The 15874-nt window shown below is 36.7% G+C and overlaps 1 protein-coding gene across 3 annotated transcripts in view; it reads right to left on the reverse strand.

Moving 5' to 3' along the window:
• Positions 1-15874, reverse strand: part of PRKCI (protein kinase C iota) — a 31980-nt gene that overhangs the window by 6804 nt on the left and 9302 nt on the right. For 2 of the 3 annotated variants that reach the window (XR_013957408.1, XM_080623116.1), the window contains exons 3-17: positions 13533-13622; positions 12142-12192; positions 10908-10993; positions 9414-9554; positions 8501-8555; positions 7726-7784; positions 7172-7348; positions 6528-6625; positions 5436-5522; positions 4643-4778; positions 3418-3505; positions 2471-2596; positions 2285-2364; positions 1196-1285; positions 796-911 (exon numbers count right to left, since the gene is read on the reverse strand). Coding sequence is in view for 2 of the 3 variants with exons in the window: in XM_080623116.1 (XP_080479242.1) it covers positions 796-911; positions 1196-1285; positions 2285-2364; positions 2471-2596; positions 3418-3505; positions 4643-4778; positions 5436-5522; positions 6528-6625; positions 7172-7348; positions 7726-7784; positions 8501-8555; positions 9414-9554; positions 10908-10993; positions 12142-12192; positions 13533-13622 (1480 nt within the window). In the remaining variant the exon portion in view is untranslated. The remainder of the gene's footprint in view (positions 1-795; positions 912-1195; positions 1286-2284; positions 2365-2470; positions 2597-3417; positions 3506-4642; positions 4779-5435; positions 5523-6527; positions 6626-7171; positions 7349-7725; positions 7785-8500; positions 8556-9413; positions 9555-10907; positions 10994-12141; positions 12193-13532; positions 13623-15874) is intronic. The other variant, XM_080623117.1, reaches the window with a different exon arrangement.

Here is a 15874-nt window from a genome sequence, read left to right on the forward strand (position 1 = left end):
CAACTTATCTAAATTTAGTTTGTACATTTTGCATGTGAACAGATGAAGAAGGAAGTTGGATCTCAGACCTAACTAAGGTGCGTAGCTAACATTTTATTTTCACTGTTTGTGTTTACGTACTACATGAACAATATACAAAACCCTAGAAAAAGTCCTAAAATGTGAACAAGTGGCTCAGTCACTTCCTTAGAAAGGTACTTACCTCCTCATCCCAAATTGGGGCCCCTCAGGAGTAAGGAACCACAAATCCACTGCCAAATCAAATGCTTTATCATGCACTTTATCAAGGGTTTATCAGCCAGCATAATCTCACTTGGCTAACTAATAACTTAAAATACCCAAACAAGCCAAACAAAGCATCGGGTCTTGTTCAGAACACCCAAGATGAATTCAACTTAAACCAGATATTCTAGAAATATCATGGCTTAAAGTACTGCAAAAATAAACCATTTGACAAAACAGGTCTTTTCCTTCACATGTTCATTTCCTGCAGAAGATACCACTGAAACTTGTAAAATAGCACTTATTCATCTTTCCTTGAACTAAGATTCTTTATAGCAACTTTCCCACTGTTAATTGGTTTTCACATCTTGCCAGAGTACAAGACTTAATCCCCCCATGCTAAGTCTATCATGAAGATACATAATAGAATTTTTTCCAAACTAACACAAGAAAATTATATTTACTGCTTTATGTATACTCTATGTGCTACAAGTACAGCTGTTAAAATGAAGTTTTATAACTCCTTCACTGGCATATCAGAACTTCTTAAATTCTACATTACTTATTACTTACTCATCATCTGGAGTGAGTTGTACAGGTTCATTGGTGAATTGGGAATCAAAGTTATCCAGACCAAATTCTCCGGATATATTTGGTTTAAATGGAGGCACCACTTGTTTTTGCTCCATCTAAGAATAAATGCACTTAGTGACACCAAGAATGAGTTACAACGTATTGAATTATTTTTAAACAAGGCTGGAAGTTACTGTTAATTTTCTTTTGTATACTTTGTACAATCATTCTATTAGTCTACTGTACTTACTGTGTGCAAAAGGGTTAAAAGATTCTGTGTTATCATTGTGATACATTTTAAGTTAAGAGCTTAAGGTTTTTGAGCCTAAGTTCATCTCTGGTCTCAAAACAGGTTGTTAAGCCATCACTGCATATGAAGAAAATAAGCCAATTCACATACCAGATCCCAGTCAACATTGCGAAAGAATGGATGTCCCTGGATATCTGCAAATCCTGTTTGAGGATGGCAGCCTAAACGTTCCTTTGGATCCTGTGCAAGGAAAGAGAATATTTCTAAATGAGTGCCATGGCCTCCACATGAACAACATGCAAATGCTACAAACTCCATGAGAAAGGAAACACCGGAGTTAGAAGGGACACTGAAGAACTAAGTTAGCATTTTTTATTTTGGAAACTGTTACAATTTACTGTCTGAAACAGGCATGAATATATATAGAAGCCATTAACTGAAATTTATATGAACAATCATGCTATCTTTCTTCATTTTTACTCAGATCTGTTTAAACATACTGTAATCTTTCAGAGCAGACTTGGTTAGATTACAAGTGAATGTGTTCCTTCCCTGCCCCTCCCTGAGCAGACTGACTGTGCCAGGCAATCACACTGGAGGAGCCATTGCAGGTTACTGATAAATACAGTGGACAGAAGGTCATTTTAACAAGACAGTGCCACCTCCACGTACGTGTATCACATGCTACCGAGGAACTGAAATGAAGCACTGTTCTTGAACAATATTACTTTCTTAGAATAATATAATCAAATCTATTTTCTCCCATGCCTCTTTCTCCCTGGTCACGTTACACTCACTAAGTAAAGGCTAAGACTAGTCCACTGCCACATATGCACCTTTTAACTATCGGCAAATGCATACAGGCTTTGCAGTTCCCTTGATAAAGTCATCCGAAGTTGTCAGAGTGATTTGCTGCTTCTCTTTAGGAAACAAAATAAGCCTGGTAAGTTTGTCCAGTTCCCCAAATTAAAGAAATCACTTAGAATATTCCTATGCCTTTCAATTTGAAATTTTCTCACAATCCCAGCCTGAGAATATAGATTTCAACACAAGTATCTAGAATAGGTCTACCAGCTCCACTGAAAGTCTGCGTTAGGCTCACACCTTTTCTACTCAGATAAAGCATGTCTGCCTAAGTATGATGCCTGCACATCAACTAGTCAACTGATTTAAAATAAAAAAAAACAATACAAATCATCTGCTCCTAAGAAGTCTCAAATAATCCCGTTTAGATCTTACCTTATTAAGGAAGCTCTTTAGAACACCTGCTGCTTTAACAGAAAGGGATCGGGGAATTCGGATCTGTTTCTCCAAAATTACTGCAAGAAAATGTGGTTCCTATAAGCCTTCACATCTTTAAAGTTTGATTATAGTTAAACAGAAACAAAGCCCTAGAAGAGTAGGAACACTACTCAGGGTACTTACCTTGGAAGAGATAGTCTTCTGTGTTCTGATCAGGATTGTCAGAACTCCCAACAATATCAAATGGTGACCGGCCCGCCATCATTTCAAACATAAGCACACCAAGTGCCCACCAGTCTACACTGAAGCCTAGAAGTCACAGGAGAAAATGCCACTGAAAGCATTTTGGAGCAAAAATGCCAATGCTTTTGGGGCTAAAGACAAGCATGTTTTGAGAAAGAAGAATGATTTAAAAAAAATTAAGTACTGCCATTTTTCTGATTATCCAACTAAAGAGGTAATGATTGTACATGACATTACTTGGTTCATTATGTGCTCCACAAGAGGAGATGCTGTACAAAGAAAATGAAATGCAGAAAGCTTAAAAGTTGGTATTAGGACTTTATCAAAGGTTTAGATAATATTTAAGCCTAGGCATTACTAACAGTGCATAATCCAGGGCAGGAGACAAGGGGGAAGTATGTGATTCTTAATGGTAGCAAGACAGTCATCTATGGAGCTAAGCACAGCTATTTTGCTATTCACTGCTAAAGAAAAATTCCAGTAGCTAGGCTGGGACTGATACAGCCTGGTTGGCCTAGAAAGTTTATGATAAGGAAGGAAGATGTGAAGCCAGTCTGGAAGAGACATCCCACAGAAATAAAATGGTAGATTTTAAACAAATTCTTTCTGTTGTCTTGAGGTTTTTGTTTGTTTGTTTTCTTGGGGTTTTGTTTTGTTGTTTGGTTGTTGGGATTTTTTAAATAGAACAAGATGTTAACAGGTTTTACTATTAAATGGATGTTCTCTGCCTTTCCTTTGAAGGGTTCACTTCCTTTTTCAGACAGGATGCCCAATTAAGAACGATCACGTTTCTAACTGAGATTCAGACTTTCTACTGCTGAATAACTTGAGTCACTTGTAAGAGACAAGGTAAAAGTTACATGGTAGCAGTGAAAAATTCAGCTTACCATAATCCTCTCCCCGGAGAATTTCAGGTGCAATATAGTTTGGAGTCCCACAGAATGTGCTGGTTGTGTCACCAGGCCTCAGGCCCTCCTTTAAGAAAAGAGGGAAAGAAAATACTTTACAGTTAGCCAAGGATCACACATTCTCCCTCTGCTGAGAACTTGATTTTGAATTAAGTGTCCAGAATAAACTGCTTTTGTTTATTCAAGATTAAACAAATTTTTGTTTATTTATATATTTTATGTTTATTTATAGTTTTACTAAAAAAGTAAATACTCATCTGAAGTCTCAGGAGGATGGCACATACCTATTGATGACAACATCTTTTAAGGTTTTCAGTAGTAAGCTCCACCACATCTCCAGTGATAGGCAAATGGGAATAACTACGGCATGGTGGAACAGCTTACATGATTGGGGTGTTGCAGTGGCAAGATACAAGCTTTTACAGAGAAGAGCATGGGATGCAGAATGGGGAAGGATTTACCCAGAGAAGTTCTGCAGTCCTCATCCTTGGAGGTTTTCACAAACTGAATAAAGCCCTTAGTAACCTAACCTGATATGACAGCTTACCCTGCTTTGAGCAGGAGGGTGGATTAGACATCCAAGGCCCTTTCCAACCTGTACTACTTTATGCTTTCCAGTTGCTTAGCCAAATTACTGCATTTAAAATAGTTCTAACAGGTCAGCATAATGGCAACTCATGGCAAAGTCAAACCTGTGCTCCCGTGTCTTTGTAGTTTTGAAGAAAAGGGGAAGGAAGTGTCATACATTCTCAATGGGAGAAGTGTGACATACATTTCAACCTCTTGCTCTTCTTGAAATCAAGTTATCTTGCTCCATCCCTGGCAGTGTTCCAGGCCGGGCTGGACACGGCCTTGAGAAACCTGGTTTAGGGTGAGGTGTCCCTGCCCATGGCAGGGGGGTTGGAACTGGATGACCTTAAGGTCCTTTCCAATCCAAACTGTTCTATGATTCTATTTCAGCCTACCCCTTTCAGTCAAGCTGATAAAGCAGCTTTATAAAAATCAGAAATAGTATATATATGTAGTGTCTGCATTTAGGCTATATACTTATTTCACTTCTATAAATGAAAGAAAGAAAAATGCCAATCTGCACTGTGTATAAATTAATACCTTGAAATTTTACATTTTTAAGTGTCTGCATCTTTTAATTTATGACAATTTCTTAGCTGTTGATATTATTGGTTAGCAAGGAACTAGAGCTTACCTTGCACATGCCATAATCTGTGAGTTTAATATGCCCTTCAGAATCTAGTAGCACATTATCCAGTTTTAAATCTCTATAGATTATCCCTCGTTCATGTAAATAGTTCAAGGCTAGACTGATTTCAGCAGAATAAAACCTAGTGTAGAAAGGAGATATTGATTACTCAATCAAAACCCAAACCACAACAGTCTTCGTAGTATGATACTTCTCTAAATATAATCACATGTATTCTGTTATTTTTCATCAGAAAAGTGGATAAATTGCTTATAATCATACAAATGTTTCCATCCACGGTCACTTCAAAAATTATTTTTAATTAATGTTAGTGTCTACTGCAATCATCCCTTTCATCTCACCATCTGAGATGAAGCATATGCACCAAAAACTCAGCATTTGCTGGGACAGCTGGTAGTGGTTGTTCTAAGAGAAACACATTAATGTCGTATCATTAGAAATTAAAAATCAAAAAAAACCCAAAAAAACCCCCACAAAAATAAAAAAGCAACCACAACCACAAAACTGTTTTTCTAGGGAAAAAAAAAAAGTCAGAATCAGATTGAAGTCATCTAGGGTAATACTAAGGCAAGCAATACTGAAGTGCTTCCTATTACAGTTCCTCCCTGAAACAAAAGTATCGTAGGTTGCAACATTAAAATGAGGATGCAGTTTCACATTTCCTAAATCCTTAACATCTGGAGAGGATTTGCTAGCTCATCATCATAATCTCTGCACTACTGCACTGTGTCAGAAAATGAACTGTTTTGCTGCAAAAAAAATCTGAAATTAGACATACCTGGCATGCTCCTCTGGCAGCTTTCTCTGTCTCTGCATATGAAACATTAGATCTCCTCCATTTACATACTCTATAACGAAGAATAACCTGAAACACAGGGGGTTGATACAAATTATATTTTCCAAGGCTGAAAGAGGTTTGAGATGTTACAGGTCTATTATTGAACAATGTCAGTTCAGCTCCTCCCACCTCTCTGGTAACATGGCCAGTTTCAGCATTTTGCCTCCTTTTGAATAAACTCACCAGTTTAAAAATCAAGTATATGAAGTTTCTCTAGATAATTCCTTTATTGTGAAAGAAAATTAAGTAGACCTTCTCCCATTCCTAATCCATTAAAGCTACTCCTTGCCATTATTACATATGTGACGATATAAATAGAAGCACATCAGTTTCTGTGCACAAACCAGGATTTTTTTTTTCCAATTTTCCATCGTTATCCCTTTTATCTTCTTTGTTCAGAGTTAATACTATTGGTATATTACAAACACTGCTTCTCACTTCCCTCCTCTAGCTTGTCACCTTTTCAAACAGCAAGGATATTGTTTAAATATGTAACTATATTTTATATATACTGAAAGTTATTACTGTACAGAACAATAATTAATCTACTGCAATCTCCTTTACATATAAACACATAGGAGAATAATAATTTTCATCTCTATTACTCTGTTTTCCTTTTAAAAATTCAGATACTATTTTCTGAGTGTTGCTCAGAGTCTGACCATCACACAGTCCATCCCAGTAATTATTTGTACTTCTGCTTTCTCTCTCCCTAAACTTCTTTTTTCACCCATTCCAGGTTCTGTCTTCAACCTTATATCCTTAAGCCTTTTTTTTTTGTATGCTAGCTGCACCTCTCTTCCTGTCCAGAATCATTCCCATCATACCTACCGGTACACTTTGCATTCTGTTGCATCTTTGCAATCTGAAAAGCTTAGATGACGAACACGGCCTTTTGCTTGTAAAATACTACGGTACATTGTCTTTCACTACCTGCCTAACACTTTACGATTTAAATAGGTCTTTGAGGTGCCTAACAGTATGAATTATTTTTCAAATAAGATTATCTTCTTATTATCTTATGACTTTTACCTGCTTTCTGTCTGGAAGCAAGAGTGTAGTCCAACAAGAAAGGGATGATTTGAAGCCTGTTCAAAGACGTGTTTCTCTGTCTGAACCCAATCAATATCCTATTTGTTTAAGAAAAGCGACATTCAGAAAAGGACTGTTACTGTTCTTAGGTCAAGCATGTATTAATGACAATTAGCAGAAAGATATTCAAGTGTTTCGCTGTTCTCATTTTAATTAAAAGAAATTGAATATTATATAGTTTTCCAGTGTGAAGTAATACAATGCAGAATACTGGGGGGGTTTCTTGTCTTAAGCATTCTGTACTTTTAGCCTCATTGTGTGACTACACTTGTGAATGAAAACACACTCATCTATAAAAGATAAACTGGTGCAGAAAGATGCAAAGTAGCATCAAAAAAAAAAAAAGGCAAAATAAATCAATGGTAGACAGAAAAGTAAATACAAAAGCTCATGGACAGCAAACCACAGACACTTGACTCTTTTCAGAGTAGCCTAAAGAAACATAGGGCATATCTTTGGTAACAGGATGTGTTCAGCAGTTTAATACTGCAGTTTCTGACAAATTTCCACTAATCTCCCAACTTGAGGGAAATACTGAAGCTCTTTGGAAGAGTTGCCCGATTTATTGTAAAAGGCTTGCCTACCTCATCATCATTGACAAGCTCTTTCTTCACTACTTTCATTGCATAAATGCGTTCAGTTTTCTTCAATCGAACAAGCAGTACTTTAGCATAACTGCCTCTTCCTATAACTCGGAGCAAATCAAAATCCTGAAGACCCAGACTGGAGGAAGCTTTACCACTTTCTCTAATGCTCATTGCCTGTTGGTAAAGATACTTTGAAATGAGTAAGCAGGCTTTCCAATTTTAACAACTGCAAAAGTCAGCATTTCAAACAGAAAAGCAAAATTAATATAAGCATGTAATTCAATTAACACTTGTTATTCTTAAAACTGCTTTGTCCTGGAGAGGAATGTGAGGGGAAAGAAAGGAGGCAGAGGAGACTTGGCAGGTAGAAAACAGATGAGACTGGAGGATTTTGGAATACTTCCTAAATAAAGCACATCTCAACTCAAGATTCAAAATAAAACAGCTTGTAAGCTGTTCGTTTGTGACAAATCAAATTAGTAAAATATTGAAATTGGCAGACACAGGCTTTAAGATCTCTGAATACGCATCGCATAGTTAAGATACTTTACCTCTTTTTCTTCACCAACATGGTCCAAGCTTTCATGACTTGAGGGATTATATGGAATCACTAAAGGTGAAAAAAAAGCTTGTTAGGCCAATGCGACACAACAGTATTTTCTTTTGCCTTGAAATTCCACAGAAAAGCTCAGAGAGATACACAGTTTAAATACTTCTATTACAAGTATTCAAAACTGCTGGGTTTGGGAGTTTTTTAAGTGCAGGAAGGTAAACCATCATAATCACTCTTTCCCAATACTGCATTAGTAATCAGTTATGGCTAATACAAAATCCTGTAATTATAATTGGAGATCTCTTCAAACTCCACAGACAGAAAATCTTGTGCAGAACAATGGTCTGTTTGTTTTTTAAACTGACCATCATCTATATCCAAATTCAAACATTAGGCCCATCACTCTTATTGCTACAACAATGAACTTGTTTGGCTAGAAATCCAGTAGACACCCTGCTAGTTCTGCTAAGGGGTTTTGTTTGTTTGATCAGGGCATTTAAAGTACATGGCTTACTGATGGAAAAATTATGACAGCCTAAATTCCTCGTTAGCCAGGTTTCTTAATCTGGTAGGACATGGAAAACGGGAATTTTTGTATTTATATCCCCCTTATCATTAAGAAGAGGGATACAAGTCTTATTTTTCTTGTTCTATCAAAAAAGTAAAGAACAGTTTTAAAAATAATTTTAAAATTATTTTGTTTCATTTTAAAACCCAAAGTTCATGTTTCAGCAACTTACAGTCATTTAAAGAAGAAAAATTATTCATCTTACCCGATTCTACGTTATCTGGATGCACTGATGACGGATCCATAGGCATTACTGGCTCCTGCAAATACAGACAAGATTTTTGTATTAGACTGTCCAAGTATAAGAGACATTATTTTAGAGACAATAAATGATCCCCAAGGAAAATAATCTGAGCTACTTTTTAACTTGTTCAATCAACAGACATACTGCTCTAATTCATACTCAATAAAAGAAACCACCACAGGCCTTATTTTACCAATTTTCTGGAAGTTACAACACGCTTCCAGAAGCTGGTGAAGTGACAACTTAGGACAACAGAGAAAAGAAGTATAGCAGAGGAGAAATGAGACAGAAAAGCTCAACTACTTCAGCAGTACATGTATTAGTCAAACAAATTCACAAAAGCTAGACCTGTAGTTGTCTGCTTTTAATATTAAGCCAGGAGCAATAATCACCTAAAATTTTCTGGGGACTTAAGAACTAAAGATGATTGGATTTCTTGGGAGAAAAGACAAAACCTCTGCACTTCATCTTCCTTTTCTGTAAAATGAGAAATAATCTAATAACCTAACAGATACTTAGAAAATTTATATCACCTGTACTTCACTTCAAAGAAGTAAAATAATGCATGTGTATATATATAATGTGTGATGTAACGGAGCAGCGAAGAATGAGATAAATATCACTTCTAGGCATATATTAGACACTAGAAAAATACAAGATGTGAAAATTAGATTCCTGTCTTGCCACTAAACTGCCTTTTGCCATGTGAATCCCACACTTACTTGCAAAGTGTTGCAGTAACCATAAAGAACAATGTTTCATCTACTGTGTTTATTTGCAGACTGTAGTTCAAAAACCGTTAATATAACATGGGGTTTGGTTGGTTGATTGGTGGTTGTTTTTTTCGGGAGAACTCTTCTTTTGTTTTACTTACCGGTTGTAGTGTATGTCGGCCACATTCAGTATTGACAAGTTTGTGACACTTCTTGTGAACAAGGAGTTTGCAATTGATGCATTTATATCCTTGGCGACCCAGGCCCCATATTCGGTCAGTGCAGATGGCACAATGAGCTCTCTAGAATGACAAATCAACAAAACCAATTAAAGAGCAAAACTAAACAATAAAAACTAATCAGCCAGATTATCATTAACAAAACCCATAGGACAGGAGATCAGAGAGATTCCTGCTGAACTTGCCACTATACCAAGAATGTCTATCTGAAAACCTTGAGAACAAACATGCAGATACAATACACAGGAGTTCAAAAACTACAACTGAACAATAAGCAGCAACTGCCATTCAGAAAGCCTGCATCTACATGGAAGGGTGCAGGCATGGCCAGCCTCTTCTGCTGCACACAGCCCCAGGGAGGCATGAGCCAATCAACTCCAAGTCAGAACACTGCAGCTGAATCAGTAGGCTGCTGTGACCAAGCTATTTTGCTATGCATCTCATCTGTGTAGATGAGTCCTTATATTTGTACAGAGTAAGGCAGGAGAGCAAAAGTTTTGACACATTAAACCACCAGATAATAGGACATGGGAAGATTACTGAAGGACATTCACAAAACAACTCAAAGATCCATGAAAACAGCGTGCCTACAAAAGCGAGAGTAGAAAGTGATTAAGCTACGGTGCCTTGACAGCCTTTGACCAGGAAGAGTTTAAAAAAGCAAAAAAAAAGGGGGGGGGAAAAAGAGGGCTTAAAAGTTAGATATGAAGGATGCTCAAGATGAAATTCAGTGGAGGCAATCTCAAGCATTAAGCACACAATACACTAAGCTAAGAAAATAAGGAAAGATTATTGAAGCTGTCGAGGAACCTGGCTTGTTCCAGTATTTTGGGTTTGCTTTTTCTTGTTCATTCTTCTAAACGTAACAGAAAGCCTTCTTGGCCCTCAGCTAATTGTATTTGACCATTGCTTCTTGAAAATATTACAAATAGTTTTTTATTTTCAGTTGACTACATGCCATCACAAGCAGGCTTTTTGGACAAACATGTCAGTTTTCTAGTTTAAACATCATGAAAGAAAAGTCTGTGCAATGTAAGCAAGCTCAGATGTTTTTAAGCCCAGAACTGAAAGAACTGAAAACGTATTTTCAGCTCACAGCCATCTGATGCCAATGTTCAAGTTTGACCTCTGCAAAGACTTTAAGGGAACACAGGAGCTTTTGTATAATCAATATCATGGTTTCATAGTATATTGTAAAGTGAATTGCAACCAATTTATTTTTCTATTATAATCATTACTAAATTATCAGGAACTTAAGTTTCCTGAAACTACAGGGTTACCAAAAGTGTAGCTACTACAGACAAACAACAAAAATGAGAATAAAAACACCTTAGAATTTTTCAAGGAAGTGACATTGTAATTACAAAAGTAAGACATCCCTGTATCATGGTTTCAAGTACCCAACAAGAATCTCACCCTGTTAAATCGTTTGGCTTGGAAAGTGTGACCATTTGCACAATAGAGCTTTCGCCACCGGCGGGCGCCTCGGCGATAAATGGATTCTAAGAGGAAAAACATATGATTATATCCATAAAAATATAAACACAGAACTACAACATCTTCTCATGGAGGTTTCTGTGTAGAATGATTTGCAGAGTAAAGTTTCACTCCTGCACTTCACAGAAACACAGAGTAATGTTCCAAGTGTCTTTTTTATTTTTTAAGTTTTGGAGCAAATGTAAAGCAGAATATCCCTTTCAACTCAAAATTAATCCTGCTTTTCCAAAGTTAAAAGTAATAGCGACTGAAGAGAAGGGAAACTGCCCAAACAATACAAACACTTGTGTGCAAAGTATGCACCTACCTTAACTAAACTTGGGGAGGAGCTAGGGGAAGGAGGAAAGAATGTGCATTTCAGCAGCATGCCCTTATTGACAAGATTGCTTGCACAAATCCTCCAGTGGTTTAGATCCACAGCTGCCACTGTTTGGTTTTGATTTTTACTCTTTATTAGTAGAGACATACCAGGAACCAAAACTGAAAACTACAATATACAAAACTACACTGAGCTGCAAGTCTATTTCAAATTCATCCTGCAACCTTGCTTTTTCAGAAAAGCAGCATTACCCATACTGCTGAAGTTAACTTTTAAGCATGCACATTTACATTTGTCAGGCTTGGATGTCAAGCTGACAAATGTGTGTGTGTGCATAGCATGCACATGCTCTTTTACAAAACTTTAAGACAGAGGGAAAATTACCTATATCGCCTAATGTAACTTAAGAGGTTTCCAGAGAATACTCCTGGTAGTACCTAGACATCAATTTAAAATTAAGTGATCTCTAAATGGTGAAACAAGTCATTACCATTGGTTACAAACCTTTGTTCACACTACTCAGCCAGCAATCTGGTAACTACCAAAGACAGGAGTAAGATAAAAAACTGTCACAGTAGAAGAGGTAAAAGCAAGGAAAGCAGAGTGACACGGATAGTTAACAGGAATGTGAAATGCTTATTAACAATGATTCAGAAGTGATAAACAACATTTAAATTTAGCAACATTTCTATTTCTTTTAAATATTTAATTTGTAGATATTTGATTATTACTAATCCTACATGTAGGATGAAAAACCACAGAATATCAAAATTTTTAAAAAAGGAAATCTGAATTCTTGATTTTCCATACTTTTTAACTAAAAAGCCTACTTACTATCTTCTCCGGGACAAGGCATGCCAGGCCGTTCTGGTACACAAGGGAATACTGCAAAACAGTCATTAGCATCTGATTAATTTTTATTTCTGAGAGAAAATAAATCATTAGGTTAAATACAACACTTCTGAAAGGCATTCAACCATTTAGGAATTCAGCACATACTGTGTTTTAACAAAACCTTGTGCAAAAGCAGGTAAGCTGAAAAGCTGCCACAAAACCCTGTTGCTGGACAGCACAGTGACATACATAAGAAATATGACCAAAAAGCATAATAAACCAAGTTCTTTCCTAAGGAAATTAACTATAAAAAATTCTGGTTTCTCATGTGACCAATCATCAAAGTCAGTATTTGGAAATCTGGACTATAAACTTACTGTATTACAGTGTCCCAACAGCTACATATGATCTTGTCTACATTAGCCTTATTTTTATTTCAGTTTATTTAGCTTCAGGAGTATAAGTGGCCAGAGCGCACCTTGGTGCTATTTTAATCAGAAGCTTATCAGACACAAAAATAAATAGAGAAATGGCAGATCAAAAAGCATGCTGAAGTAATATATACAGAAAGAGTGAAAATATATATTGCAAAAGATTACATTCTTCTTCCACTTTTTAAAAGTCTGTTGGTAGCTGAAAAGCTGTCCTTCCTTCCAAATGAGCTGACTGTGAACAAGATTTTTTGCAGCCTTTTAGAGAAAGACCACGTTGAGACACCCTAGTGTAATGCCCCCACAGTGATCCTCTGCTTTTCTGTTATTATCTCTGTTAAACAAAAAAAAAAAAAAAAAAAAAACAAACAAACAAACAAAAAAAAATCTATCTTCTACTTGTAAAAAGGTACAAACAGTAAGAAAAATATACTGCAGAAGCTACCAAAACAGGTGTATAACCTTGAAAAATAAAAACTGAACTATTACACATAAAACAGGGGCACAGTATTACTAGATTCAAAACTAATTAATTTTAGAAAAATCAAACTTTTGACTAATCTGGCATCACAAATTGAGCTCATCAACTTTTTTTGCTAATACAGGTGCTGCTCTAAAGCACTTAACAACAAAGCATAGGACACTGTCCTGTATCTCTTCCACCATTCATTGCCAGCAAGCGTATAAAGGCACTTGGGATGAATGAAGGAAAGAGACAGGGTCTGTCTTTCATTAATAAACCAACAGGAAGTACTTTTTCCTCCCTTAATTTAATAAAGAACATTGACAAAGGGCTGACAGCAAAAAAGCACAGTGCACGCTCTTCAGTATCCTCTTTGACAGAATGCCATGACAGGCTTTCATGGAGGAAGCTGTCCAAAAGATGCAGATAAGCCAAGGTAAAAATTCCATATATTCATGGTAGAAACAAGAGAAGCAATACATTAAATGTCACCATACCATGAATTAGAAGCTCTGAATCCTTGTTTAGTTCATATAACCGAAAGGCCTCTTCTAACTCCAGCTGAGAAGAAACTGTACATGGATCTCCTGTAGCAAGGAGAGAGAACAATACAAAACTCAATCCAATTAGTTCTGTACCACTCAACACTTCTCTCACAGTTGGATCCAAGATAATTAACGTAGCAAAACCGAACAATATTCTCAAGTGTGGTAGCATTTATTTTTAATGCTGTTCAGAGAGAACATCTGAAAATACAGTCATATTGAATGATTTCAGGGGAAAATAAAAATATGAGATATTCCCAAGAGGCAAGCATACCATAATCACAAAACATTGCCAAAACTTTAACCAGGAGGTGCAAAAGCAGTCTGGCTTCCAGTCTTTCCTCAAACCTCAATCAGGACATTTGACAAATCATGTAACTTAAATGAAAACACCCTATTTTTCCCATTTTTAACTACTACTACTTTCACCCTCACAGGACCATCTGAAGGAAAAACTCCTAAAGAAAGGGCACTAAGGCAGGGGAAAAAGTGTTGAATCTGAATCATCGCTGCCCCAAAGAAAGAAAATACTTCTAGCTATCAGTTCAACTTTCCCTCCTCCATCCACCTACACAAGATGAAGTCTGTGGGATTTCTCTTTGTCTGCTCGTACTCCAGCATGCCAGCAGAACAAGCTTCTTTCCAGCCAAAAACCTGTATGACAAGTCTACTTTCATATAGTATTTCCAGTTTTTATCAGAAATACTACTTTCAACACCCTTAAGTGGTAAACTGGTTGTGGGTAATTGAATTAGAGGGAAGCAGAACAATTTCCATCTCAGCTGAACTAGATCCAATGTGAAAGTTTTACCACTTTGAGTCTTTAGACAAAATCATGGTTTGGAAGTTAACTAGAAACAGTCTATTAACTATTGTCTTTCTTTTTACAAGATACCAAAATTAACACAGGTGTTGCTAAGGCTTCAGTGGAACCACACACTTAGCAGGCAGGAAGGACATTTAAAACTCATTCTAGGGGAAGTTTTTTAAGTTAATTTTTGTTTCTAATGTATACATTCTTTTCTATTGCTAAAATATTAGCAATAATTTTAAACTTCCCATTTGCAACATTCTGTCTTTATTCTTTTTTGCGTGTCATAATCTTCAAAAAGAATCTCTGAAGGTAGTTGTAATCATTTTTCACCATACCACTTCCCCCTACAATTTAGCCTATCTGGACATCAAACTGCCTACCCACTGCACAAACTTATACAGCATAGAGCACGGGGGAGGAGAAGGAACAACTGTATCTACCCAGGCTCTCTACAAGAATCAACAAACCAGTTTTTCTTCATTTGTTTCCGACACCTGTGCAAACAGCTTTGTGTTTCTCTCTGGCAGAAGAAAAGGAGGCTCTCAAGAACACACACCATATTTCAAACTAGAAGCAGAAGGTTTATAGACATACTCTTTCAACAAGTTCAGAATAGTAGTACAAATTTTGCAGCCAAAGACAGCTGGGATAAATGTCATAGGAAAACATTTACCTTCCAGTTATACAGCAAGAAACAACAGACTGAACACAAACATAAGGCTAGTGTCCATCCTACAGGCCATTTTAGAAGACAGGTAAGACAAACTGACTGCATACAGGTAAAGTAGAAATTCGTCTAAAATCAAATCAAGTTTGTTCTACTTTCCAGTTGCATCTGAGCATTTTTTGAAGTGATTCCACTCAAATTAGATCTGCCTTTGTTTGTCACTCCATGAAATAAAAGTAGTTATTCATGATGCTCTGCATCTTGCAAAGGCTAAAAAGACGTTTAGCATATGACAAATAAAAACCTTGGTGACATGGTAAATCTGGTTTCATCACACCTCTGATCAAGGAGTTTAGTAAGGAATTAGTGAAGAGATGGCCTAGACCCTGTATCTTGCCTTGTCCTATGCGAAGCACAGGTAGTAGTATAACAAGTACCATTCCACAGTATACGTATTTCTTTGTGCTATGATTAAAGAGTAAACTTCAGTTTTAGCAAAGAGGATGTGCCACAGGAACTCTCCAAGAAAGACAATTATGGGTTTCTAGAAAGAATACCAACTGAAAACACTGAAGAAAATTTGAGAGAGAGGAAGAGAGGAGGCAGGGGTCTCGGCAAGAAGCCATGCACTGTAGATGCAAGAGTGACTCATAATAAAGTTGGGGGGATTTTTTTTAAACGCACTCCTTGTCACCAGATTAACTTTTTCTCCACTGACATTAAACTGGAAGTCAATGACTAAGGTAGACACGGACTGTTTGTGAAAACTGAACCCTATGATTACATTGCTTTCATGTATTCACAAACCACAAT

Source organism: Psittacula echo (assembly GCF_963264785.1).
Source record: "Psittacula echo genome assembly, chromosome: 7".
Taxonomy (NCBI): Eukaryota; Metazoa; Chordata; class Aves; order Psittaciformes; family Psittacidae; genus Psittacula; species Psittacula echo.